We start from the raw sequence: 27,639 nt of genomic DNA on the forward strand, positions 1-27,639 counted from the left end.
TGGGGTTTGCCAATAACTAGCTTTGTGGAGTGAGCCCAGAAATTTCACAAGTTATCAGACCCGCAGCTCCTACAACAGAGACAGACGCTCCCGCGAACCCAAAGGGGGAACCCGAAATGCAGCTGCATCACCAGCTTTTCAACATACTCCTTGCCCTTGGGGCATTTTTGACAGGTAAGGTCACACATCCTAGAGTTATCTGCAAATATTCCTGGCACCGTTACTTTTCCTGCGTGTCTCCGCTAACCTGCTGTTGAAAAGCAGTGCCTTGACAATGCAGGGAGAATTCATCCAGGATGTTTTGTTTTTTTCCAGCACAGAGCTGAAATAATTCGCAGCCAAACCCGCCCCCCCCCCACACACACACCATTCTCCTGGACAAGCACAGAAATGCTGCAGATATGCTCAAAGCATGTGGCGAATGGGTGATATACACTGCCTGATTCTATGCTGCTTAATTTCAATATTTATTGATAGATTATTTTATATTCATGATATTGGGCAGTTGGCATGCAAGGGAAACTGGTTTCCTAGGTGACAAGCAATTATCATTTTGAGGATGTTTGAGATTAGTATTTCGGAGGGTTGCCGTCTCTGTGAAATCCCTGGAGATTTGGAGACAGAGCCTATAGAGGAAAGGGTTTGGGGACGGCCCTCCGTGGCTCACCCTCCAAAACAGCTATTAAGAACCGATATCTGAAGATCAGTTTTAATTCCGAGAGATCTTCAGCCCTCATCTGGGAGTTAACAGCAGAAGAAAGAGCCTACCCGAGGCTATAACTAACAGTTATACAATTTAACAATGAATAAAGATAAAAAATACAGTTTATCTTATCTCTTCTTGTAATAGTCATCAAACAACCAAAACGGACTCTAGATTTGTACCATTTTCGATGTGACATTTTCATCAGTGGTTGTTTCCTCTTATAACTATTTTATGTGCATAAAGTCATCAAATGGCATAGTTCCTTTAGGTATCCAACTAGTACGTGCTGAAGATCTGGACCTTCACTAATTCTATGATCTATTATTCTCCACTTAAATTTTAACAAAAGACTACGCTTCCCCATACCTTTGAGCTAAAGGCCAATATATATATTGTTAAAATTTAAGTGGAGAATAATCATAGAAGGTCTAGCTCCTCAGAACATACTAGTTGGATACCTAAAGGAACTATGCCATTTGATGACTTTATGCTCATAAAATAGTTATAAGGGGAAACAACCACTGATGAAAATGACACATCGAAAACGGTACAAATCTAGAGTCCGTTTTGGTGGTTTGATTCTCATTAAAAGAAGAGATAAGATAAACTGTATTTTTATCTTTAAAGGTAAAGATAAAGGTATCCCCTGTGCAAGCACCAGGTCATGTCTGACCCTTGGGGTGATGCCCTCCAGCGTTTTCATGGCAGACTCAATACGGGGTGGTTTGCCAGTGCCTTCCCCAGTCATTACCGTTTACCCCCCAGCAAGCTGGGTACTTATTTGACCGACCTCGGAAGGATGGAAGGCTGAGTTAACCTGCTGGGATCGAACTCCCAGCCTCATGGTCAGAGCTTACAGACTGCATGTCTGCTGCCTTACCACTCTGCGCCACAAGAGGCTCCTTGTATTTTTATCTTTATTCATTGTTAAATTGTTTAACTGTTAGTTATAGCCTGGGGTAGGTTCTTTCTTCGGCTGTTATATTCATTCCGAACCCTCCTCTTTTCATGGTGTACCCTCCATCTGGGAGTTGGAAACCTAAGTAAATGCTGAGGTGAACTATAATGTCATAAAGCAGCACTCGGCATTTAGCTGCTGACCCAAGGTCAGGCTAGCAAGATAAGCAAGAGATGTCTAGAATCTCAGAGTGCTGGAATTTTAGATATAAAAATTTCACATACCAAATTTCAGTGCTGCACCTGGGGAAAAATTCTAATAGGGACGTCGGTGACCCCTCCCCCTTATGACAGACTTGTGCTCGGGCTGTACCGCTTCAGATTGAACATATGTCCATTAAAAAATGCTTAGATAACTAAATAGCCTGGGAAATGTTTCTTATCTAGCTTTCTCCCTAGTACGCTATTTTTATATTCATGGGGAATGGTTCTGGGCATGGTGGCACAGAGGGTCATTTCTTCTCGTAAGCCCAACCTGCAGCCCACTGCGGTACAGTCCAACGTGGCTGTACCACTTCAGGAGACAAAAATCGCAACGAGGTTTTCAGATTGCAACATGCAAAAGGAGGGAGGGGGACATCTACCCTTTTTTTTTTTACACTTTACTGATTTCAGAAGGAAATGAAAATGTAGAGCACGTATCAAGATTTCTCCTGTATTGACACGGGGAATATGAACACTCAGGAAAGCGATCCCATATAAACAGAAACTGGATTAACCATTACACTAAGTACACTAAAGAACAGGGTCACTTACATACTGGAAGCCCAGCTGAAATCTGAGCATTCTCTGATGGGCAGCGTGTGTCAATATTCCACCATCCATCTCCAGGAATAGTAAACTGTGGAGTTCAGGCATGAGATGGGGGGGGAGGGAAGGGCATCCTGAAACCGCTTTTGAGCTCTGAAGCTTGGCACCTGGTTTATGAGGCGAGCTGCCAAGAACCTGTGGAGAAAATTAATGGCCTGGCTCTTTTGTTGTGCTCACAAGCTGCAGCTGATTTATGGTGAGCCCAGTGGAGAGCCTGTCTGGTGTAGTGGTTAAAAGCTGCGGGCTCTAATCTGGAGGAGCCAGCTGGGTGACCGTGGGCCTCTCACAGTTCTCTCAGAGCTCTCTCAACCTCACCTGCCTCAGAGGGTATCTATTGTGGAGAGAGAAGGGGGTAGTGATGGGAAGCTGCTCTGAGGTAGTGAAAAGCGGGGTAGACAAGGAAAGTTCAGAGATGGGTGCCTGCCTCTGTGTCACTACCCCAGTATTCCTTGGGGGGTCTGCCCTCCAAGTACTAACCAAGACCAATTCGCTGGCAGGGGCTCATGGGAATTGTAGTCCATGGACATCTGGAGGGCCGCAGTTTGACTCCCCCTGCCCTAGATAATCAGGAGTTTCTCAACGGTAAAAAAATTGAGAAAGGCTGCATTAAGTCACGATGGAAGAATACTCTGGAATTGGGGTGTTGTTTTTTTTACTGGCATGATCACATATATATACAAAGTGAAACTTGTTATATATCATGATTATTACTGAAAACAATTTTGTGATATATGGGGGGGGGGCACATGCTGGATAGCCCCAGCCTAGCCTGATCCTGTCAGGTCTCTGGAGCTAAACCAGGGGGCTCCTGGGAATTGTAGTCCATGGACATCTGGAGGGCCGCAGTTTGACTACCCCTGAGCTAAACAGAGCTGATTTGGAGGCAAGCAATGGTAAAACCCCTCTACATCTCTTGCCTTGAAAACCCTATGGAGTCCCCATAAGTTACAGCTATCATTTGATGGCCAAAAAAAAAGAGAGGAGGGGATGTTAAAAAGCAACCCACCCCTGGCACCAAGTAGACTGTGGCGAGAAGATTTACTCAGCGACCCAAAGTGAGGTCTGGAGCACAGCATCAGCAAACAAGTGTTGTGTCTGTCCATTCTGACTGTCACCTTTTTCTCGCTGTGCTTCCTAGGTGCGACTGATGGAGCCTGTGACCCCCAGAAAGCTGCAATTGTAGGGGGCAATTACACGTGGCTGGTGGAAGAGAAAACAATAAAATATGAGTGTCCAGATGGAAAATACCCCCATCCCGCCGAAATCCGGATGTGTCACGGCTCGCGTTGGAACCTCATGAGGGATGCACAAAAAAGACCCGTCAGCAAGGCCCGGTGTCGAGGTATGTGGGCCGTTTGCTGGGAATGACATTCATATTGTTCACCTGCTTCCTGTGGTTATATTAATGGCAGAACTTCAGCAGGGGGCAGGGCTGGTGTGGCCTTGGGAGACTTGCACATATGGATATTAGGAAATTCCTGGGGATAGGGGTTAGGGTGGAGCCTGGGTAGGGCAAGATTTGGGGCTAAGGTTATAATGTTGCCAAGTCCCTCCTGGGGACTGATGGGAGATAAGTTTGAGAAACTCCTGGAGATGTTGGGGATGGAGCCCAGAGAGGACAAGGTCTAGTGACAAAGCAGCCATCTTCTCCAGCGGAACTGATCTCTGGAGATGAACTTGTAATTCTAGACCAGGGGTAGTCAAACTGCGGCCCTCCAGATGTCCATGGACTACAATTCCCAGTAGCTTCTGGGAATTGTAGTCCATGGACATCTGGAGGGCCGCAGTTTGACTACCCCTGTTCTAGACGATCCTCAGGCCTCCATTTGGACACTGACATCCCTAGATAAATTGGGATACAAGAGAACTTTTTGATCAAGCAATGTTCATCGGCTGAGGATCCCTGGCCTCAACTAGGCCCTGGCTCCTGCCTGGCGGAATAAGCTTCCCGGAGAGATCAGGGCCCTGCCGGAGCTCTCGGACTTCCGTAGGGGCTGCAAGATGGAGCTTTTCCGCTGAGCCTGTGGTTGAGGCCAGCCAACTAATAACAACAATTCCAATGGAATGCGGGAGCTTTCGGTGTTCCGCAGGGCCTGCAAAGCGGAGTTCTTCCGCCAGGTCTATGGTTGAGGCCAGGGCAGTGAGGAAGATCGGTCTGGGGTCACTCCCCGGTGTAAGGCATTGGTTAGGCCATTATCATCTTGGCCCCTCTTTCCACCCCTCACTAGAGGGTGTTTGGGGGTTGGATGATTGAGGAATTCCGCCATGTTTGTGCCGGTTTTTGTTCTACGATTTTGTCCTGTTTTTAATGGGGTTTTATTGGGGTTTTGATTGGACACTTTGTAACCCGCCATGAGCTGGTCTCAGGAGTGATGGGAAACAAACAAACAAACAAACAAACAAACAAACAAACAAACAAACAAGATAGGTAGGTAGGTAGGTAGGTAGGTAGATAGATAGATAGATAGATAGATAGATAGATAGATAGATAGATAGATAGATGATAATAATAATAGAAATATTGGGCCTCCCTCCTGCCCACACTGCCCTCTGTTTGCCCCCTTGATGCCTCCTTATTTCAACATGAGGTACGCTAGCGTGGTGATGAATTGCTGGCGACCCACTGTGGATTGTGAATCGGATGATTTTAACTTCTTTCTATTGTGATTAATTTATTGGTTTTATTGTGTTTTAAAGCATGCAAACCGCCTGGAGGCGGTATCCCAAGAGGGGTGGTATATAAATGTCTATACAACTAAATAAATAGAATCCACGCTCCAAATCAGCCAGCAATTTGGATACAAGGTGTCATTTCAGAAGCTCTTGAGGCCTCACCTGGAGGCTGGCAAGCCCACTTGCAGGCAAGACAATAGACTTGACTTTGTGTTTCTTCCAGACATCCGATGCGCCAGGCCTTTGGAGTTCGAAAATGGCCTGTATGAACCCCGACAGCCCTATTACAACGTAAGCCAGGAACTGAGGTTTGAGTGCTACCAGGGATACACCTTGCGTGGGTCCCAGAACCGCACCTGCCTCCCCCACGGGAAATGGAGCGGACAGACAACGACATGCGACGATGGAGGTGAGTTTCGATCATTGTTTGCTGGTGAGATCTTTGGGAAGGACGTTGGTCAGAGAGGCTTCCCTCTCTCTCTCTTCTCCATCATTTTGGTGTTCCCCACGGGAACTTTATACAGACGTACCTGGCAGGGGAGACACCATGATCAGAAGTGTTCTGTGGGATTGTAGTTGTGAACAGACATTCTGAGGTGCTCTTTGAGGTTTCTTTTTAAATATTGGAAGACAGGGTTGCCATGATTTGAAAAGCAAAACAGAGGAAATATTTCTCAGAAAGGGAAGGCGATTGTAAGCCGCTTTGAGACTCTTCCGGGTAGAGAAAAGCGGCATATAAGAACCAACTCTTTCTTCTTCTTCTTCTTCTACTACTACTACTACTACTGAATGATTGGGAGGGGCTAGGCAGATTATTTTTTGATGCAGAAGGCATGAGGACGACGTAGTGCAACAAATGATCACGAACGTTGCAAATTCAAGCAGCGTAGATGGGTCGCATTCTACGACGGATTTTATTGCTCTGTGCAGAACAACCCCAGGACAAATCTCATTTCAAATACCCCAACTATGGAAGCAGTGATAATTGCTACTAAATGGGAGTATACCTAACCGTCCAACCCCAAAAGAGGACATTTTCATCAGGTTTCTAAAAAGAGCCCAAAAGACTCAACAGAGGACATCTGGTAATCTGATTGGAAGATGTTATTTACATGCGCTTACTGTCCCTTTTTCACTTTTAACGCACGCACTTACTCGGGTACATTTTACGACAGCAGTGCCCATGACTGTATCATCTCTTCTCCTCCCCAGCTGGCCATTGCCCCAACCCCGGCATCCCTATCGGTTCCCTAAAAGAAGGCAGGAGGTACCGAATAGAAGACCAAGTGCGCTACCATTGTGAAAATGGACTTTCTCTCATGGGTTCGAAATCTCGGGTTTGCCAAGAGTCAGGAGCCTGGACTGGAACAGAACCAGAATGCCGTAGTGAGTAAACGGTGGGCAGGGCCAGATTTACATGAAAATAGGCTATTTCGCTTATGTGGCCCTTTCACCTCCCATTTCTAAGTTTGCAAATTACATGAGAGATAATACTGTGATATATATCAATATGTTAAAGGAGCCTCTTGTGGCGCAGAGTGGTAAGGCAGCAGAAATGCAGTCTGAAGCTCTGCCCATGAGGCTGGGAGTTCGATCCCAGGAGCCGGCTCAAGGTCGACTCAGCCTTCCATCCTTCCGAGGTCGGTAAAATGAGTACCCAGCTTGCTGAGGGGTAAACGGTAATGACTGGGGAAGGCACTGGCAAACCACCCCGTATTGAGTCTGCCAAGAAAATGCAAGAGGGTGTCACCCCAAGGGTCAGACATGACTCGGTGCATGCACAGGGGATACCTTTCCCTTTATATTCCAGTTTATGAAGGAGTATTCAGTGAGCTATGTGCTCAAGGCACATAATGCAACAAGAGCCAGCTTGGTGCAGTGGCTAGGATTGCGGACTTCTAATCTGGTGAGCTGCGTTTCATTCCGTGCTCCCCCACATGCAGCCAGCTGGGTGACCTTGGGCTCGCCATAGCATGGGTAAAGCTGTTATGAGGAGTAATATCAAGGCTCTCTCAGCTTCACCTCCCTCACAGGGGGTCTGTTGTGTGGAGAGGAAAGAGAAGGTGACTGTAAACGAAAAGCGGCATATAAGAACCAACTCTTCTTCTTCAACAGTCTATCTGGTTTTGTGTGTGTTGCCAAGACACAAAGCTGAGGTTGAGAGAGCTCTGAGAGAACTGTGACTGGCCCAGGGTCACCCAGCTAGCTGCATGTGGAGGAGGAGGAGGGGAGTCAAACTTCAGATTAGTCTAATCTTCAGATTAGAGTCCACTTCTCTTCAGATTAGAGTCCTGGTCTGTCTGTTTGTCCATCCACCCATCCACCCATCCATCCACCCACCCATCCACCCATCCATCCACCCATCCATCCATACACCCATCCATACACCCACCCACCCATCCATCCATCCATCCACCCATCCATCCACCCACCCACCCATCCATCCATCCATCCATCCATCCACCCATCCACCCATCCACCCATCCATCCACCCACCCATCCATCTATCCACCCATCCACCCATCCATCCACCCATCCACCCATCCACCCATCCACCCATCCACCCATCCATCCATCCACCCATCCATCCATCCACCCAGCCATCCACCCACCCATCCATCCACCCACCCACCCAGCCATCCATCCACCCACCCACCCACCCACCCATCCATCCATCCATCCATCCATCCATCCACCCACCCACCCACCCATCCATCCATCCATCCATCCATCCATCCATCCATCCATCCATCCCTTTACACACATCCTCTGAAGTCTGAGACCAAGAGATGTAGCACAGTCATTCACTTCCAATATTTCACTTTCACTTCCCTTCTAATCTCCATGTTCTCCCCTTTTCCCCTCAGATCCATTCACCTACGACACCCCGGAAGAAGTCTCCAGCCAATTCATCTCATCCCTCACGGAAGTTGCCGAGTCCTCGGATCCCGATAAAGTTGTTTGTGAGTTTCGGTGAATGGGAGGGAGGGAGGGGAATAACGGGCAGCCTGATAGCTCCCAGAAGATGATAATTTCACTCAAGAGATAAGAGAATACATTTCTTAGCATTTTGTCCCTCTAGATGAGCTCTTACCTGCTGCAATCCAGGCACAGCTGCTCCAAAGTATAATATGGACAAGGAAGGAGGAGAATTTGCTGCCTCCATAAAGAGGACGTTCTTGAGGCTTAGTGTAATGTAGGGTTGCCAGCCTGTTAGGTTTAAATGGCTGCCAGCTATTTCAGCCTAACAGCTGACAGGTACATCTGGTCCACTGTTAGGCTGAAAGGGCTGTGAGCCATCTCACTGGTCAGTTTTTCTTGAGGAAGCAGGGGAATCTGTAATAATTACCCTAATTACCCTATTGGGAATGGAAGAAGAATAGTTGCTTTTTATACCCCACTTTTCTCTACTGTATGGTCTCAAAGAGGCCTACGATCACCTTTCCCTTCCCCTACCTTGTGAGTAAGGTTGTCAACCTCTAGGTAGTATGAGATTACAACTCAACTCCAAGAGAGAGAGAGAGCAGGTCCCCTGGAGAACATGGCTCTTTTGGAAGGTGGCCTTTATGGCGTTCTGTCCCATTGAAAGCCCTCCCCTCTGCAAGGACCGCCGTGCTCAGGTGTCTCCCCTCAAATCTCCAGGTAATTTCCAGTCTTGAGCTAGTAACTCTACTAGTGAGGGCAGCTCGATGAGGCTGAGAGAGTTGCTAGAGAACTGTGATTGGCCCAAGAGCAGCCAGTAGGTTCTGTGTGGAGGAGTCAGGAATGAAATCCGGCTTTCCAGATTAGAGTCCACAGCTTTTAACCACTATATCATGCTGGATATAGTTGGGTGGGCAGCACTGAGAAGGGAAGGAGTTTATTACAACATCATAGAATCCACCCTCCCAAGCAGCCATTTTCTCCAGGGGAACTAATCTTGGTTACCTGGAGATTCATTGTAATTGCAGGAGATAGAATCCTAGAATCCTAGAGTCATAGAATCATAGAGTTGGAAGGGGCCATACAGGCTAACTAGTCCAACCCCCTGCTCAACGCAGGGTCAGCCCAAAGCATCCTAAAGCATCCAAGAAAAGCGTGTATCCAACCTTTGCCTGAAGACTGCCAGTGAGGGGGAGCTCACCACCTCCTTAGGCAGCCTATTCCACGGCTGAACTACTCTGACTGTGAAATCTTCAGGTGTCACCCAGAGGTTTGCAACCCTAGTGAGAGGAAAGAGTCAATTTTCCAGACTGCCTTGGACAGGAAGCCAGTAAGTAGAAACCCATCAGGAAATCTGCCTCTGATCTCTGGTTCTTTTCTCCCTGCAGCGGACACAGAAAAACGTAGGATCAAAATAACTCCCGATGGCTCAATGAACATCTACATACTTCTAGACGCCTCCCAAAGCGTGGGCAAGAAGAATTTCAACGAGGCTAAGGACGTGATCAACAAGCTCATTGAGAAGGTGTGATTTCCCCATACTTCACCATACCAAAAGGGAACCATAGTGAAGCAAATTGCCCCTCCTGAATAGGGATGAACATGAACCTATTGACAAGCTAAAATATGGCCTTTTGTTCAGTTCAGTGTTCAAGCCCCTTAAACTTAACAGCTGAGGAGTGCAGATCCGCTCTGTCAGGAACTGCTTCCGAATGTTTAGCCAAAAATTCTTTGAATTAATTTCAACCCATTGGTTCTGGTCTGACCCTCTGGGGCAACAGAAAACAACTCTGCATGGAATCAAATCTGGCTCTCCAGATCAGAGGCCGCAGCGTCTAACCACCACACCAAGCTGGCTCTCACTAAATGCAGCTGGCTGTGAGCCATTAAATTTGTCTGTTTCGCTACCCTCTCCTCAAAGTGAGGGGATAAGTGAAATGGATGGTTTAAATGGCTGCCAGCCATTTAACCCTTCATGGACCATCCCCAAATCCCTTTCTCCCAGCTGCAGCAAGCAAAGTGGATCCAAAATGGCTGGTTTGGTTCAGGATTTATAGGGCCGTGCCCAACCCTACTCTTGGATTACCGACTCTTGAGATCAAAACTCCGCCCTCTATTGGGTGTTTGAGGGACAGAGGCTAAAGCAAAACCTAGCGGGTTATGCTGAGTTTAGGTTTGAGGATCAATACCTTCTATCCTGTCCAGGGTCAGAACTGTAGGAGAACAGCTCCAAATTAAATGGCTGATGGGGAGAAAAATACTTGAACATGCAAACTCGCTTAATACCAAGTCAGACCACTGGCCCATACCTAATCTGAGATCAATTAATGAGAAATGTCAGGAATGAGCCTCAGGATATTATGAGTCTATTTCTGCTTAAAATGTCCAAGAGGAAGACGCATTCCCTGTTCCACTTCATCTTCAAATGCCTTCTGAACTGCTGCTCCCGCAGAGACAGAAAACCCCAGGAATTACTTGGTAGGGGGGAGTCAGAAGTCTGCTAGAAAAGAATGGAACATTTTAATAGAAGAGCTGGATTTTTATACCCCGCTTTTCACTACCCGAAGGAGTTCCAAAGCGGTTGACCAACACCTTCCCCGTCTTCTCCTAAGAACAGACACCCTGCGAGGTAGGTGGGACCAAGAGAGCTCTAAAAGAACTGCTCTGCAAGAAGAGCTCTGAGAACTGTGACTGGCCCACGTTCACCCAGCTGGGTGCCAGCTTGGTGCAGTGGTTGGGAGTGATGGCTTCTAATCTGGAGAGCCGGGTTGGATCCCGCGGTCCTCCACAGGCAGCCAGCTGGGTGACCTTGAGCTAGTCAAAAATCAAATCAATTAATAGCCGCAGTCCTGTTAGAGCTGTTCTCGAATAGCAGTTCCTTCAGAGCTCTCTCAGCCCCACCTCCCTCCAAGAATGTCTGTTGTAGGGAAATAAGGAAAGGCGATCGTAAGCCACTATGAGACTCCGTCGGTACTGAAAAGTGGGGTTTCGAACCCAACTCTTCTTTTTCTGCATGTGGAGGAGGGGGGATCCAACCCAGTTCTCCATATGAGAGTTTCTCACTCTTAACCACTACACCGCGCCTCTCATCCCCCAGACATGAGGACATTTTAGGAGGCAGAACATGAGCCTTACCTGTGAGCCAGGGCCCTGTGTACTTCCCTGTTCCCCTTCCGTGACAGTCCGACCCCCCCCCTTTGCAGGTCTCCAGCTATGACGTCACCCCTAATTACGCCGTCGTCACCTTTGCCACCAAGCCCAAAGTGATTGTGTCGACGATAAACCAACAGAGCAACAACGCCGCTTGGGTGATCGATCAACTGGAGAAGCTCAGGCATGAAGGTGAGGCAGATGCTTCAGAGGGGGGCTTGTATCTGTAGGGAGAGAAGAGTTGGTTCTTATGTGCCGCTTTTCTCTACCCAAAGGAGGCTCAAAGCGGCTTACAGTCGCCTTCCCCTTCCTCTCCCCACAACAGACACCCTGTGGGGTGGGTGAGGCTGAGAGAGCCCTGATATTACTTGAAGAAGTAGAAGAGTTGGTTCTTATATGCCGCTTTTCTCTACACAAAGGAGTCTCAAAGCGGCTCACAATCGCCTTCCCCTTCCTCTCCCCACAACAGACACCCTGTGAAGTGGGTGAGGCTTAGAGAGCCCTGAGATTACTGAAGAAGAAGAGTTGGTTCTTATGTGCCGCTTTTCTCTACCCAAAGGAGTCTCAAAGCGGCTCACAATCGCCTTCCCTTTCCTCTCCCCACAACAGACCCCCTGTGAGGGAGGTGAGGCTGAGAGAGCCCTGATATCACTGCTCGGTCAGAACAGCTTTATCAGTGCTGTGGGGAGCCCAAGGTCACCCAGCTGGCTGCATGTGGGGGAGCGGGGAATCAAACCCGGCTCGCCAGATTAGAAGTCTGTACTCCTAACCACGACACCAAGCTGGCGTAGAGTGACGAGAGTTCTTGTAAGAGTCAGAGCCCGGAGACATCGCGCCGAGAGTTATCTCCGACAACGAGAGGCTATATAAACACTGCCGGAGAGGATGAAACAGGGAAGGTGCCCCTGTCCCAAGAATAGTGGCTGGCAGTGAGGAATGGGCAGTGATTCATCTCCTTTGGTCTTCGTCTTCCCTCCACAGACCACGCGCTTCAGCCTGGAACAAACATGAAGGCTGGTCTGTCGTCAGTCTATGAAATGATGGTCAATCAGCAAGAAGATGAAAAGCGAAAGCAATTGGATCCCCTCCCTATTATCACCACCACCCGCCATGTTATCATCCTCCTAACTGATGGTAAGAATTCTGGTTGCAAGGGATTATCCAGCATGGAGGGCTTTCCTCTGCATTATCCCTGTGTTTTTCCAAGTGTGTCTGTCCAAGATGGAGCTCCAGAGATTCCACGTTTTCTCTCTGAGGGAGACTTCCCCACCCCACCCCCCCATTGTTGTTGTTGTTAGGTACGAAGTCGTGTTGCGACCCCATGGACAACGATCCTCCAGGCCTTCCTGTCCTCTACCATTCCCCGGAGTCCATTTAAGTTTGCACCGACTGCTTCAGTGACTCCATCCAGCCACCTCATTCTCTGTCGTCCCCTTCTTCTTTTGCCCTCGATCGCTCCCAGCATTAGGCTCTTCTCCAGGGAGTCCTTCCTTCTCATGAGGTGGCCAAAGTATTTGAGTTTCATCTTCAGGATCTGGCCTTCTAAGGAGCAGTCAGGGCTGATCTCCTCTAGGACTGACCGGTTTGTTCGCCTTGCAGTCCAAGGGGCTATAACAATATATCAGAATAGCCGTGTTCCTTCCCCATTCGTTGCACTTTTTTTATTATTATTATTATTATTATTATTATTATTATTATTATTATTATTATTATTATTATTATTATTATTATTATTATTATTATTATTATTATTATTATTATTATTATTATTATTATTATCTTTTGATTTATTGCCCGCCACTCCCTTACGGCTCGTGTACCCGAGGACAGTAAGTTGGCAATGATTGGCTGAACCATGGTCCCTTTTTGAAGTTTTGAATCTGTCACTGTTTTGGAAGAGGTACCTCCCACCGTGAAGCGTTGAGGTCTGCGCTAGAAAGACCGGGATGTCCCCTGGCTCACTATGTACCAACGTGGTGCTTAGGCCTCCCATTTACCCTCTGGGGTATGGAATTTCCAGCCCTTACCCTTAATTTCCTATTCCCGAGGAACTGAGAAGCTAGAGAAAAAATGTCCTCCACATAGCGATGCTGCAGGAATTTCCCCCAGTCTTTTTGGGAGAGGCCCGAAAAACTAGGGGTTAGAGCATCACCCAGAAGTGCAATCACATCCAGCCCAAACCCTGACCCCAAACACCACCCCCACCCAAACATTTTCCTAGGTGTTGGGAGCATTAATGGTTCTCAGTACCATTCTCAATGGCAATAGACCATGACATCCAAAGGAAACATCTAAACATGATGGCATATCTCTGGGTTATAACTGCGAGCCACAAACAACAAGAAGGGCTGTTGCCCGACTAATGGCCTTTCCAGAGACCACTAATTTTCTCTATTGGGCACAGGATGCTGGTCTAAGATGACCCTGAATTTGACCCAGCAGTTCTTCTTAGAGCCTTCTTTCTCTTCAAGGCCACGCACCATCCCTGTTTCATGCCCCTCTCTATATCTGTTTTTCCAGGCAATTTCAACATGGGGGGTGAACCCGTTCCTGTCATTGCTCAAATCCGGGAATTCCTCTATATTGGGCGCGACAGAACTGTAGATCGTGAGGATTACTTGGGTAAGATGTGACAATCTGTGGCTGATGCGAGGGAATGAGGGGAAATTATTTTACTCTGACTGTTTTGATGAAAGAAATCCTTAATTCCTGAACAATTGCTTTAGAATCAGAATCACCCAGAGCAGGAAGAGACCACAAAGGGCCATCCAGTCCTTCCCCCCACATTGGGGGGACTTAAAAATCCCGCACTTAAAAATCTCTTGGGGACTTAAAAATCACACACTCCTGACAGGTGCTCATCCAATCAGAAGGCAGAAGGTTTTCCCTTTGTCTTGTCTATGCTCCAGTACTGCTTAAGCATTTACATTTTTTATAAACCTCCCTTAAGTCTTGCAAGAATCAGGGTTCAGTGTTAGTATCAGAAGTATAGACAAGCCTTTCTTGTGGATACTGTTAAATCCCTGGGTTCAGACACTGGGAGTTCATTTCAGTTCTTTATTGTGACCCCATCGTGATAGTACAAAAACAAAAACGGAACCAAAGGAACCCCAACTAACTTCAAGCTTCCACCTAGGCCAGGGGTAGTCAAACTGCGGCCCTCCAGATGTCCATGGACTACAATTCCCAGGAGCCCCCTGCCAGCATTCGCTGGCAGGGGGCTCCTGGGAATTGTAGTCCATGGACATCTGGAGGGCCGCAGTTTGACTACCCCTGACCTATTAGTAAAAAGCCAGAACGCTGAGTTCAAACCTACCAGTGAATGTTTATTCCCTCCCCCCCCCCCCCAAAAAAAAAAAACTTAGCATACATGAGCTTTTCAAAAGCCCCCAAACCCATAAAGCCTTTAACTGGCATTACAAATTCTGTGTGTGGGGGAGGGAAATAAACACCCACAAGTAGGGCATTCCTGCCTTGTCACTAGGAGGTCCGGCACTTTCTCGACTCACCTGTGTTTCCATTCATCCATGCTTCTGCCTAGATGTCTACGTGTTCGGTGTCGGGGAGATGGTCAACGTAGAAAATGTGAACGAACTGGCCTCTAAGAAAACCAACGAGAAACACGTCTTTAAACTCAATGGACTTGAGGACATGCAGAAGGCCTTTGATGAAATGATCGGTAATAGGACTGTTTTTCTTTTTGTGATTTTAGAACTTGCGCCCTGGACCTTTACTGTTTCAAAGGGGTGGCTTTTAGTAGACATGAGGTCACGACAAAATCATGGGCTTAGAGTCCTCTGCTGGGAATTCAGGGTTTTATTTATGACTAGGGGCAAGTAGCAGAAATACTGTCTGAAGCTGTCTGTCCATGAGGTTGGGAGTTCAATCCCAGCAGCCGGCTCAAGGTTGACTCAGCCTCCCATCCTTCCGAGGTCGGTAAAATGAGTCCCCAGCTTGCTGGGGGGTGAGACGGTAATGACTGGGGAAGGCACTGGCAAACCACCCCGTATTGAGTCTGCCATGAAAACGCTGGAGGGCGTCACCCCAAGGGTCAGACATGACTCGGTGCTTTACCTTTACCTTTAGGGGCAAAGCCCATTGCATTCAGGAATACAACGGGTGCTAGATTGGGGGGTGGGAGTGGAAGAAGTCTGCAGATGGTCCACTCCCCCAGGAGGGGAGGGGGAGACCATCTGGAAAGGCTGCAGGGAACTCACCAGCAGAGGCAGCTCTCATGCGGCAGGGATCTGCAGCCTCTGAGCCTCGAGGGAAGTGGAAGGAGGAGGGGCTAGTCAGGGGTGTGGGGTGGAAGGTGATTGGCTGGCTGCTGGACAGACAGGCAAGCCGGTTGGGGGAGGAGGCACTCAGGGGCAGGACAGCCACCCTGAGTGGGTGTTAAGCGCTGAGTGGCACTTAAGCCATGAGACTAGCTCCTCCTCCAGTCCCATACCAGAAATATTAAGTGGAACAGATAAGTTTTGTGCTATTCGTTTTCCTTCTTGCTTTTTCTTGGAATTTTTGATTTGTGACTTTTGAGTGTTTGCTGTTTGTGTGTGTGTTTTTGATGGGTCTGGCTGCTTTGAATGTTTGTTTTTATGTTTTTATTCAAGATTTTTAAGTTCGTTACATTTCATTTGTTTTTTTTTTTAATTCCTGCGGCTTGCATCATGTCTTCATAGAGCAGCAAGCCCAGGGTAAACAATGACAAAATTAAATAAATGACCTGCTGAGGAACATTCAGACATTTCTTTGAAACACAATGTGGGAAGAGTTTATTTCTTATTTATTTATTAGATTTTCTTGGAGTTACCATAGAGAACAGTTCACAAGCTCCATGCTGGAAGGCCGGACTACCACTTTTCCTACCAGGGATGGGGTAACCCCTGCCTCTAGGGCTGGGAGGAGAAAAACAATTTTAAAAAATGGCCAAGTGTGTGAAATCACTTTCGGGGAATGACTGGATGTGATGTCAGTCTGCTCTAGGGATCGCTGGGAACTCTATGGCTTCTCTACTGGGTCCCCCCTCCCCCTGGGAATGATGCCATGCAGCCAGTGTCCTCCGTGTCCTTTTTCCCCTCCAGACTCCCAACAGCAGTGTGTGTGACTATTTCCCCATTAAGATAAGCATCTGTTTGTGCCAAGAAAGCCATTCCTCGTGCATTCGAGAATGTCTCTGCAGCCAGGAACAATAGAAACCTGCTCTGAAAGAGGGAAACCAGGAGTGGTGAGGTTGCAAAGACATTTTATAAACGTTTGAACCTGCTTTATAGATTAGGGTTGCCAACCTTCAAGTGGTGGCTGGAAATCTGGACTTACAGCTGCTCTCCGGGACACAGAGATCAGTTCACCCGGAGAAAACGGCTGCTTTGGAAGGTGGAGTTTACGGCGTTATACCCCAATGAAGTCACTCCCCTCCCCAAGCTCCACCCTCCTCAGGCTCCACCTCCAAAACCTCCAAGAATTCTCCTCCTTTATATCCCTCCAAAGAGTATTAAGATCAGGCAGTCTAGATCTGCTCAGGGTCCTCGGCTGCAGGGAGACAAAACAGGCCTCAACCAGGAGGGCTTTTTCGGCCATGGCCCCCAGCCTGGTGGAACACTGTCCCTGAGGAAATCAGGACCCTCCGGGGTCTTGCACAGTTCCAGAGGGCCTGCAAAACTGAGTTGTTCTGCCAGGCCAATGGGTGAGGCCAGGCAATAAGACCAAGTAATACTGGCCCCATCACAAGAAGCACCCACCAATTGGAGATCTATCCAAACTCTGGGAGACCCTATAGGGAATTCAATTCTAGTTTGCGGTTTTTAATTGTAAGATCAAGAGCCTCTTGTGGCGCAGAGTGGTAAGGCAGCCGCCTGAAAGCTTTGCCCATGAGGTTGGGAGTTCGATCCCAGCAGCCGGTTCAAGGTTGACTCAGCCTTCCATCCTTCCGAGGTCGGTAAAATGAGTACCCAGCTTCCTTGTTGGGGGGTAAACGGTAATGACTGGGGAAGGCACTGGCAAACCACCCCGTATTGAGTCTGCCATGAAAACGCTAGAGGGCGTCACCCCAAGGGTCAGACATGACTCGGTGCTTGCACAGGGGATACCTTTACCTTTACCTTTACCTTTAATTGTAAGATCATAAGCTCTTCCACCAGGCATTAGGTGGGGCCGACTGAGCCATAACACCTACAGGTGCCCCCCAGGCTGAGGGACCGAACCGACTGAGGGATTGTCAAGTGATTGTTGAAGTGCTGTTCTAATTGTTCCAGTTGATATGTTGTGGTTATTGTTATACTGTTATAATTATTTTGATAGTGTTCTATGTGAATGTTCAAAAATGTTTTATGTAAACCGCCCAGAGCCGTAGGGAAGGGCGGTGTAAAAATATAAATAAATAAAATAAATAATAAATAAATAAATATGATCCTATATTGTTGTTAACGACCCTGAGCTGATAGGATGGGGCACTATAGAAATAAAATGTTTGTTTGTTTATTTATTCTTTCCTAAGGGACACCCATTCCTGTGGCAGGTGGTCCCCCATCTCCTAAACTCAGTCCAGCGCTGTAGGCATTCTCCAGTGCTCTCTCAGTTATTCTTCCTGCAGCCCCAGGAAATCGCAGGAGTTGAGATTCTGGGCCGTGTCCTTTCCCATTCATTTCCTCTCCCAGGTGGGCCTCGCGCCCCCTCTCCAGCCCCTGTACCTTTTGGTGGAACAGAGTGCCTGAGGCTCTGACGATGTCCCGTACTTTCTGTCCCCTCCAGATGAGAGCGAGGCCTTGAGCATGTGTGGCTTGGCTAAAGAGTACGAAAGTGCTAACGATGGGGAAAAGAATCCTTGGCTTGTCAGCATCTCCATCTTGGTAAGTTGATCCGTCATCCTGTTTTTTAGTCTCGCCCACATTTTTTCTCTCGCCCGTCCTTCGCAAGCTAGAAGGGCAGGCACGATTCTTTCCTCTGTGTTTCATTTTCTTCCGTGTTTTACCCTTGCAATGACCTTGTGAAGTGGTTTCAGGTGGGGAGCCATGCTGGTCTGCAGAGGGTTCAGCAGGATTCCCAGGGTTTTGAGAGTCAAGCTACCTGCTCTTAGTGCGAGAGCAAGCGCTTGTGCCAAGCCTCCGGGGAGGGCGGTCTATAAATATAATAAATAAGTAAATAAAATAAATTACCCAAGTGAGCTTCCATGAACAATTGGGGATTGAAATTGGGGATTGGGGATATCTCCCAGGTCCTAGTCTGGGTGTGATCTTGGGGGAAGGAATCGTATCAAACCAGGGGTGATTCTGCACTTACTTTGTTTTTTCTGTTGTGGATCCTGCAGAATTCAGATCGATTTGAACTCGGGTCTTTCTCTATTCCCCCCTCCCACAATTGAAACAGAACGTGTTCTGCACTTGACTGGGGAAGCAGCTCAGAACAGGGAGGGGGTGCAAAGCGCAGCAGGAGTATTATTATTATTATTATTATTATTATTATTATTATTATTATTATTATTATTATTATTATTATTACTACTACTACTTGGATTTATAGCCCACCACTCCCCTAAGGCTCGTGGTGGGTAACAACATATAAAAACCCATAAAACCCCTAATACATAAAAACATCCTACGAAAACAAATACATCGTCCAACCCAATCAACCCGACAGCGACGGCATTCCCAGGGAGGAGACCAGGGAGCACTGCATATATAGCCCTGAGAGGGGAAGGGGGCCCCGATCTTACAACAAGAGGGGGTGAAAAGGATTGGAGACAGCAGAGAAGGGGCGAATAAATCCAAGAGGCAAATCTCTTCTGAGAGAAGTAGGGCTTCCGGAGCGCCGTCACTTTAAGACAAGCCTTGCCACTGGGAATTGACGCCCTGGCCAATCAGGGAAGATTGATTGCTATGAGGCACGGAGAAGGAAGTTAATTCGCAAAAAGCAGTAACCTGCACACTTACTGATGCCGGTTTTTCAAATATTGAGGGTTATATCTACTTCTGGATATCACGGGGGAAAGGTAGTGTCACCACGGAAAATGTTGCAGAAGGAAAATTTAAAGTGCCCCAAATCAAAATGGAAATCAAATTCAGTGTAGATGGCAGGGATTTATTTGGACTGGGAGTGGGTAAGAAGCCCTGGTTGGGGGTGGGGGAATCAGAACAAAAGAGAGGGAAAACTGATTAGCGGACCGAGACTCCCCCACTCCAGTTAGAATGCCAAATTGGAGTAAAAATTGTGCAGAAGCAACCTCCTTTTGCCAAGTAGTGTGTCCTTAGAATACCCTGGGTCTCCCCACACCTTCACATAGCTACACTGCTCTTCTATTCCAAATCAAAGCGTCCTGGGCGTGGGACAGAGATGTGCAAAGGAACCCTGATTTCTGATAAATCCGTCTTGACGGCAGCTCACTGCTTCACCATCGATGATACAGCCGATGACATAAAAGTGAAGATAGGTAAGCCCAATTCCTTCCAGGTGAGGGGGCATCAAGGGAAAGACCCTGCAGCTCTCCTCAGCCTCCTGCCGGCCAAGAGAGCTGCAGCGTGGGGAGGCCTCCCTGCTCCCCTGCCCACTTTCAAAACGGGCTTCTCTGCCAAGTTAAAAAAATATTGAATGAGATCTATCAATATCTGCAAAGAATGCCCACTGGGGTGGTGTCTGTGTATCTTTAACATCCACGTTTTTTAGAAACTGGGGATGGGCAGCAATGCAGTAATAAAGGTTTCCAGCTATCAGCTTGCATTCATAAATGGCTGTTTCTGAGCGGGCGGAATGCCCAGTTCATCAGGATCGCGGGAAGCTTTCTTACGGTCCTCCTTCTGCCTAGGCAAAAAAACCTTCACCGTGGCTGCGCTCAAGTCCCACCCCCAGTACAGCGTTGGGAAGCTACGAAATCTTGGGATCCCCGAATTCTACGATTATGACGTGGCCTTGGTGACCCTCAGAGACAAAGTCACATTGAGCGCCGAAGCAAGGTGAGACAGAGGGAATAACGGAAGGGAAAGTGTAACGCCAACTGGGCATGTCATCCCCCAGGCGGGATCTGGGGATCCCCCGGAATTACGGCTCATTACCTGACTACCAGTTCCCCTAGAGCAGGGGTAGTCAAACTGCGGCCCTCCAGATGTCCATGGACTACAATTCCCTGGAGCCCCTGCCAGCATTCGCTGGCAGGGGCTCCTGGGAATTGTAGTCCATGGACATCTGGAGGGCCGCAGTTTGACTACCCCTGCCCTAGAGGAAATGGATACTTTGGAGCAGTGGTCCCCAACCTTTTTATCACCGGGGACCACTCAACGCTTGACGATTTTACTGAGGCCCGGTGGGGGGGGGGGGGTAGTCTACTCCTCTACTCTCAGCCACTGCCCTAACGCTCTCTGGTCGCTACAGTGATGTTTAAACATCCCTTCAAAATAAGATACAGACACACCACAACAAGGAACATAAGGAACATTTTATTTTCATGGAAATTTTAACTCATGACAATGACAAATCAATGGGAACCCTGAGCTTGTTTCTCTGCAACGAGATAGTCCCATCTGGGAGTGATGGGAGACAATGACACCCAAAGTGTGTTGTAAGGGGCCGGGGGGGGGTGAAGTAAAGGGCTGGGGGGGGGAAGGCATCCTTCGCGGCCTACCTCCAATTAGTCGACGGACCACATGTGGTCCGCAGCCCACAGGTTGGGGATCGCTACTTTGGAGGATGGGGTGCATGACATTGTACCCCCCTAAGGACCTTGTCCTCCCCACGCTCCATCCCCAGAATCTTCAGGAGTCTCCCAACCTCAATTTAGCAGCCTCATCCCCTGCCAGTGGCCAGAGGGGCTGGCAACCCTAACATTGGGAGAAAGCCTGACTTCCAGCTGACTGTCTTAGAATCATAGAGTTGGAAGGGGCCACACAGGCCATCTAGTCCAACCCCCTGCTCAACGCAGGATCAGCCCGAAGCATCCTAAAGCATCCAAGAAAAGTGTGAATCCAACCTTTGCTTGAAGACTGCCAGTGAGGGGGAGCTCACCACCTCCTTAGGCAGCCTGTTCCACGGCTGAACACATGTGCAGGCTGCCTCATTTCTCTCTGCTCCTCCGCAGACCAATCTGCTTGCCGTGCACGGCAGGAACCACTCGTGCCCTGAGGAGGCCCCATCCCCAGACGACCTGCAGGGAACATGGTGAGCCACCTGTGGGACAGGAGATGCAACAAGGAGCACACGTGGGCAGGGCACCAAGAACGCTGCCTCCAGTGATATCGGGGCTCTCTCAGCCTCACCCACCTCACAGGGTGTCTGTTGTGGGAAGAGGAAAGGGAAGGCAATTGTGAGCCACTTTGAGACTCCTTTGGGTAGAGAAAAGTGGCATATAAGAACCAACTCTTCTTCTTCTTCAGTAATCTCAGGGCTCTCTCAGCCTCACCTCCCTCACAGGGGGTCTGTTGTGGGGAGAGGAAAGGGAAGGTGAATGGAAGCCCCTTTGAGACTCCTTTGGGTAGAGAAAAGCGGCATATAAGAAGCAACTCTTCTTCTTCTTCTTCTTCTTCTTCTTAGAATTACGGAATCATAGAGTTGGAAGGGGCCATACAGGCCATCTATCCAACCCCCTGCTCAACGCATCCAAGATGCTTTCTTCTTCTTCTTCCTCCTCCTCCACTGAGCTCTGCCCCTCGCTTGGCCTGTCCTGTTCTTTCACGTCCACACGCCATCGTGGAGAATCACAGAATCATAGAGTTGGAAGGGAACGCGAGGCCCCACCTAGATAGGAGACCCTGTAGGTAGGGGCTCCTCCACACCTTGTCAAGATGCCCTGACAGCCGTGTCTGATAGTGTTCATTGCTTTCCCCAGAGGAAGAACTGATGTCCGTTGGGAACATCCCGGCACTCTTTGTCACTCCCTGCCACGTTAAGGACTCACCAGGGCTGGGATTGCGTCGCAGAACTGTGCGGATCAAGTACGGTGACCAGGTAGGTGTTGGCAGAGTATAAATATTTTATATATTTATATTTATATTTATATTTATATTTATATTTATATTTATATTTATATTTATATTTATATTTATATTTATATTTATATTTATATTTATATTTATATTTATATTTATATTTATATTTATATTTATATTTATATACCGCCCTCCCCGAAGTCTAAGGGCAGTTTACACAAAACTAAAACTATACACGAAACTATACATATAATAACATTCATATTATTAATTGACTAGATTTAAAGCCCATTTTATTTAAGAATAAAATGGGCGCTAGCACCCCTCCCCAGGGACGGTGCTGGGTGGCTGCCCGGGGCCGCAGAGGCCTTCCCCACCCCTCCTTGGAAAAAGGCTTTTGTGGCTTCTAATCTGGTGAGCCAGCCCCGGGCCTGCAGAAGCCTTTTTCCTCCCCCAGGCGGGCAAAGGGATGGGGAGCCGCGGGCCAACTTTCCCTCTCGGCGGTCAGCAGAGGAATGGCTGCCGTGGGGCGAAGGTTTGCCCTTGTGGGGAGTGGGGCCAGCCCAAACTGGCCAGTTGGTGGTTGCTGGCCCAAACAGCCAATCAGCAGCCATGCTGCGTGCGGCTGCTGATTGGCGGTTTGGACCTGCACTGACAAGTGGAGGGCCCAATCGGGAGGTGCTGCGTGCCTTCCGATTGGGCTCTCTGCTTGTCAGTCCAGGGGAAGGGGCCAATGGGCACCCTTCCTCATCCCGGACAGGGCCCGCCCTCAGGGCCCTTACTCTATTATTTTATCCGCTCCGCAGGAGCGGTTAAAGATAAACCAGGTGACAGTATAACATAATACTATAACATAAACAGTAGTAACAGTAGGTCCAGGAGTCTTAGCGGGTTTCTGGGCAGTGAGGGGCAGGGGCCCTGCAGATGTTGGTTGGTTGGCCTGGCCTCAGCCAAATGCCCGGTGGAAGAGCTCCCTCTTGCAGGCCCTGCGGAACTGTTTTAGTCCCGTCAGGGCCCTGATCTCCTCAGGGAGCTCATTCCACCAGGTGGGGGCCAGGACAGAGAAGGCTCTGGCCCTAGTTGAGGCCAGGCAAACTTCTTTTGGGCCAGGGACCATTAGCCGGTTGGTGGCGGCGGAGCGTAAAATATCTAAAATAATTTTTCACTTAAGACGGCTTAAAATATAAATAAGAAACATTTAAAAAACCCAAGACTTAAAATCACAATTTGTGACTGCAAATAAGCGTAAAACAAATGCAGACCACCATATAGAAAAACAGCTCTCTTTCTCCCAGCGGTCTCATGTGAGCCCCACCAGCTGTCTGATCACCTCAGCGGGTACTCTGGGGGGGTCTGGCTTCCAAGGCTATAGGGCAGGGGTAGTCAAACTGCGGCCCTCCAGATGTCCATGGACTACAATTCCCAGAAGCCCCTGCCAGCATTCGCTGGCAGGGGCTTCTGGGAATCGTAGTCCATGGACATCTGGAGGGCCGCAGTTTGATTACCCCTGCTATAGGGCCTGGTTGGGGTATATCACAGGTGGCCTTTAGTAAACCTGCCTTCTCTTCTTCCTCCGCCCCCTCAGAAACACCTCTGTGAAGAAGATGCAAAGAAAGCCAAACAGTACCAGAATGTCACGGAGGCCTCACAGGTGGTAACCGAACGTTTCCTGTGTACGGGAGGCGCTGAACCTGAGGTGGACCCCAACACTTGCAAAGGTGAGAAACAGGGCCCACCCTGTTCCTTCCTTCCCCCTCTTAGGTCACCCAGAGGCCACTGCCAGAACTGTGGCATGAGCCAGTGCAGTCTCAAAAAAATGTTTCTCGGTCACTTTGCCGATCTTGCCATGTTGATAATATTGGGAATGTAATTATTGTTTTAATGGAGTTTGAATTGGGGATTTTAGGATGTTGTAACCCGCCACGAGCCCCAGATTATTAATAATAAAAAATTATTAATAATAAAAATTATTAATAATAATAATTTTCTGTAACCCAAGGCAACAGTAACAGCCTACCTGTCAATAATTGCCCGTTTTAGCAGTACGGCTGAATTTGTAGGCCGACTATTGAACAGCGTTAAATGACAGGTGGAAGCCAACCATCAGCTCCTGGCTTTACCTGGTAATGGCTTTCCTGGTACATGGGGCGGTTGCCACGTTGGGAAACGGGGCTCAGAAGAGCCACAATCAGCTCCCAAGCCATTAAGTGTTGCTGTTTTACATCAGCCGTTCTCAACGGGGGCCATATAACCCCCTGCAGGGCCCTGGCACGTTGGAAGGGGGGCCCTGGTAACTGAGCTGACGAAGCACGCTTTGTGTTACGTACGTCATGAATTGCTAGAAAGTTCCAACTTTTGTGTGTGTTTGAATTAAACCATTCAAGAACGAAATGAACACACGCTTCTCTGGGTCGAATGTTAGAACCATAGAGTTGGAAGGGGCCCTACAGGCCATCTGGCCCAACCCCCTGCTCAACGCAGGATCAGCCTCAAGCATCCGTCCAGCCACTGCTTGAAGATTGCCAGTGAGGGGGAGCTCGCCATCTCCTTAGGCAGTCAATTCGCCTGCTGAACTACTCTTGACTGTGAAATTTCCTCCCCTGATATCTAGCCGGTACTGTTTTACATGTGGTTTAAAGCCATTACTGCAAGTCCTGTCCTCCGTTGCCAACAGGAACCTTTCCCTGTCCTCTGACAAACTTTCAAATACTTAAAGACTGCAATCATGTCCACTCTCTACCTCTTCTTCTCCAAGCTGAACGTTCCCGAGTCCCTCAGCCTTTCCTCATAGGACTTGGTCCCTAGGCCCCAGAAATATATTCTAGAAATCTGTCTGTCATATGTATATAAAACAAGGTACATTGACTATAAACTCGCTCTTAGTGTAGGCCTTTTTTAGCCTAGTTCCTTGTGTAAGGCCAGCCTACTCCAGGGGGCCCTGAAACCTGGGAGCAGCGCCTAAAAATGCTGGCAGGGGCTCATGGGAATTGTAGTCCATGAACATCCGGAGGACCACAGGTTGATTACCCCTGCTCTAGTGGAAGTCTCACCTGGATGGTTTTAAAGAGCTGATCTTTCTAGTACTCGGACCAGCTTTTTACCTATTGATCTGTCCAATGGCTCGCCTGCCTCTCCATACTATTCCGTCCCTCCCTCTATTCTGACTGCGGAATTGGAGTCAACAGATGTGAAACTCCTGCCATGGGGTCTTATCAAGAGTACAACCGAGCCACCCTGCTTGTTTCCCCTCCAGAACCGGTTGTTAAGCCCTTCTCCTCTTTTGCAGGTGATTCTGGTGGCCCCCTGATCATCGCTAAAAGGATGCGTTACATCCAGGTGAGTGGGCCTTTAAGCTTGTCTCCGGTTCACCCGCGGGAGAAATCCCAAGCCCTGGTTGGACTTGGCAGCCCCATCAAGAGGAGAGACCTCTGATCATATTCCTTCATGCCTCTTCCAACTGGAGCCCTGCGGGCCCTGATCCCACAATACTCTGTCATTCATTGACCCAAACCAAAGATGGAGGATGGCTCGTCTCCCGCCAAGAACTGGTGTGGATTGCTGCAGGAATCCCCAACCAACACCTTTCCAAATCCTTTTAGAAAGTGGGTGGGGCTAGATGGGGCGTTTCCCAGCATGGCTTCTCATTGGCCACTAGAGATTTCATTGGCTGTAAAGCTGCCACCACCACAAAAGGATCTCCACTGTGAAACTGAGGGTCTGCTGGGACGGCCATTTTGTGGCTGGCTCCGCCTCCTGCGACACCCATTCCCCCCTCCCCCCCAACTCCAAACTATGCCTTCAGCTTCTCTACCTGGTCAGTGGCATTTTCTTTCTGGCTGGCCTAAGATGTGGGACCTGGGTTTTGGGTGGCGAACTGGGCCGAATCCAGATGCCCAAGGACTACACATCCCATGAGCCCCTGCCATCTGGAGAGCCACCGTTTGGCCACCCCTGGCCTCATCCAGCAGGGCCTCTCTTAGGGTGAGATGCCTGCCTCTCACTCTCGGATCTTCCTTCTTCCGCAGGTGGGCGTGATCAGTTGGGGCGTGGTGGATGTCTGTAAAAACAAGGCACCATCTTATTGCGACCAGAGCAGGGACATCTTTGAGCATGCCCCTGACCATGCCAGGGACTTCCACATCAACATCTTCAAGATCTTGCCCTGGCTCAGGCTGGAGCTGCACGAGGAAGGGCTGGACTTCATCCACTAAGAAGAAGTGGGGGTCACCCCTTCCTGCTCCCTTGGCTCTTCCCTCGCCTTGTGTGTAAATAAAACCGGTGTTTTCAAATCCTGTAAAGTCCATGTAGTGTTAAATGTTGTGTATTAAAATGCCACTGTGTGAGAAGTAAGTCCAACGGCCTCTTATCATTTGTTTCTTTTGTTGGCCGAGTTTGAATACGCACAGGGATGGAGCCCCGGGCTGATTTAAGAACAAAGCCGTGCTGTTGTGAAGAAAAACAACTTCGTATAGAAAGAGGAAAAAGAGACTTAACAGGCAAGCAGGGAGGAAGTGTGCACAGAGGAACAGGAAGTTTCCCTTGAGGGAAGCTGGACACTGGGGAGTACGTGAAAAATCCCAGGAAGTTCCTATTTTAACTATGCAAAATATGCATGTCCTCTGATGCCCCCTGCAGGATATTCTTTTTATGCCGGTGGATCATGCACACAGCAGCTCTTGCATATCCCAACACAATTCAAGATCAGGACTGGGGCGAAGATCAGGACTGGGCCATGAACATGCATGCTCCAGGCAAGGCCATTCAGTTTTGGCTTTCATCGCCTTCGTTTAAATTTTAAAAAATCAAGTTTCTACACCTTATGGTTGTACAGATAAACTTCGGGGCAGCCCGATGCAATGTCAAAAGCCAACAATAGGGCTGATCAGGCCTGTAGAAGTCTAGCGTCCTATTTACAACATCCATCCCCTACTCTTCTGCCCTTACAAGGGCCACCAAGGTGGCTTGTTTCTCCCCAATTAGGAGCAGAAACACCCGAAATTAAGCAGGCATGCCGATGTCGTTGCTCGGTAGTGAATGATAAAACAGAACAACTATTTATTTAATGACACACGAATCTCAAATCCTAGTCTACAGCAACTGGATGTGCAAAATAACCAAAGGACTCAATGCGTTTCGCCCCAGAGGGCCTTCTCCAGTGGCCAGGAGAGAGATCTTGGCGTTGTGGTGGAGAACGAAGAGTAGATATTGACTCAGTGTGTGACTGCAATCAAAAAGGGAAGTGCTGGGCTGGGGACTATTGGGGAGGGGACTGAAAACCATAACGTCCCCTGTATAAATCTATGGTGCGGCCTCATTTGGAATACCGTGTAGTTCTGGACACCAAAAGTGGTATTATGGCAGCCTTTCTCAACCAGGGCTTTGTGAAACCCTGGGGTTTCCTGAATGGGAAGGAAGTAATTTTTATATGTTTTTAAAATCTGTTAAAAACGTAGTGGGTGATATGACCATATATGATGTCGACCCACCCACTCCCTTCCAAAATGGCCAGTGATG

The 27,639-nt window shown here is 48.5% G+C and overlaps 1 protein-coding gene across 1 annotated transcript; it reads left to right on the top strand.

The window, feature by feature from the left end:
- CFB (complement factor B) lies at positions 1-26,475 on the top strand. Its single transcript, XM_077330883.1, has 18 exons — positions 1-174; positions 3,612-3,815; positions 5,370-5,555; positions 6,359-6,532; positions 8,014-8,109; positions 9,457-9,593; positions 11,272-11,410; positions 12,200-12,352; positions 13,739-13,840; positions 14,760-14,897; positions 17,966-18,063; positions 19,523-19,640; positions 20,013-20,160; positions 21,279-21,358; positions 22,026-22,144; positions 23,711-23,843; positions 25,412-25,461; positions 26,151-26,475. Exons 1-18 carry the CDS (start codon positions 117-119, stop codon positions 26,334-26,336), a joined length of 2,319 nt encoding a protein of 772 aa, XP_077186998.1. The 5' UTR covers positions 1-116; the 3' UTR covers positions 26,337-26,475.
- Positions 26,476-27,639: the final 1,164 nt, after the last annotated feature.

Source organism: Paroedura picta, chromosome 3 (assembly GCF_049243985.1).
Source record: "Paroedura picta isolate Pp20150507F chromosome 3, Ppicta_v3.0, whole genome shotgun sequence".
Taxonomy (NCBI): Eukaryota; Metazoa; Chordata; class Lepidosauria; order Squamata; family Gekkonidae; genus Paroedura; species Paroedura picta.

What these genes read in the sequence shown, in the direction of transcription:
- CFB (XM_077330883.1), top strand. Translation starts at nt 117, where the DNA reads ATGCAGCTGCATCACCAGCTTTTCAACATACTCCTTGCCCTTGGGGCA. An exon ending in TGACATAAAAGTGAAGATAG is followed by an intron (nt 19,641 to 20,012) that starts GTAAGCCCAATT and finishes CCTTCTGCCTAG; the next exon opens with GCAAAAAAACCTTCACCGTG. An exon ending in ACATTGAGCGCCGAAGCAAG is followed by an intron (nt 20,161 to 21,278) that starts GTGAGACAGAGG and finishes GCTCCTCCGCAG; the next exon opens with ACCAATCTGCTTGCCGTGCA.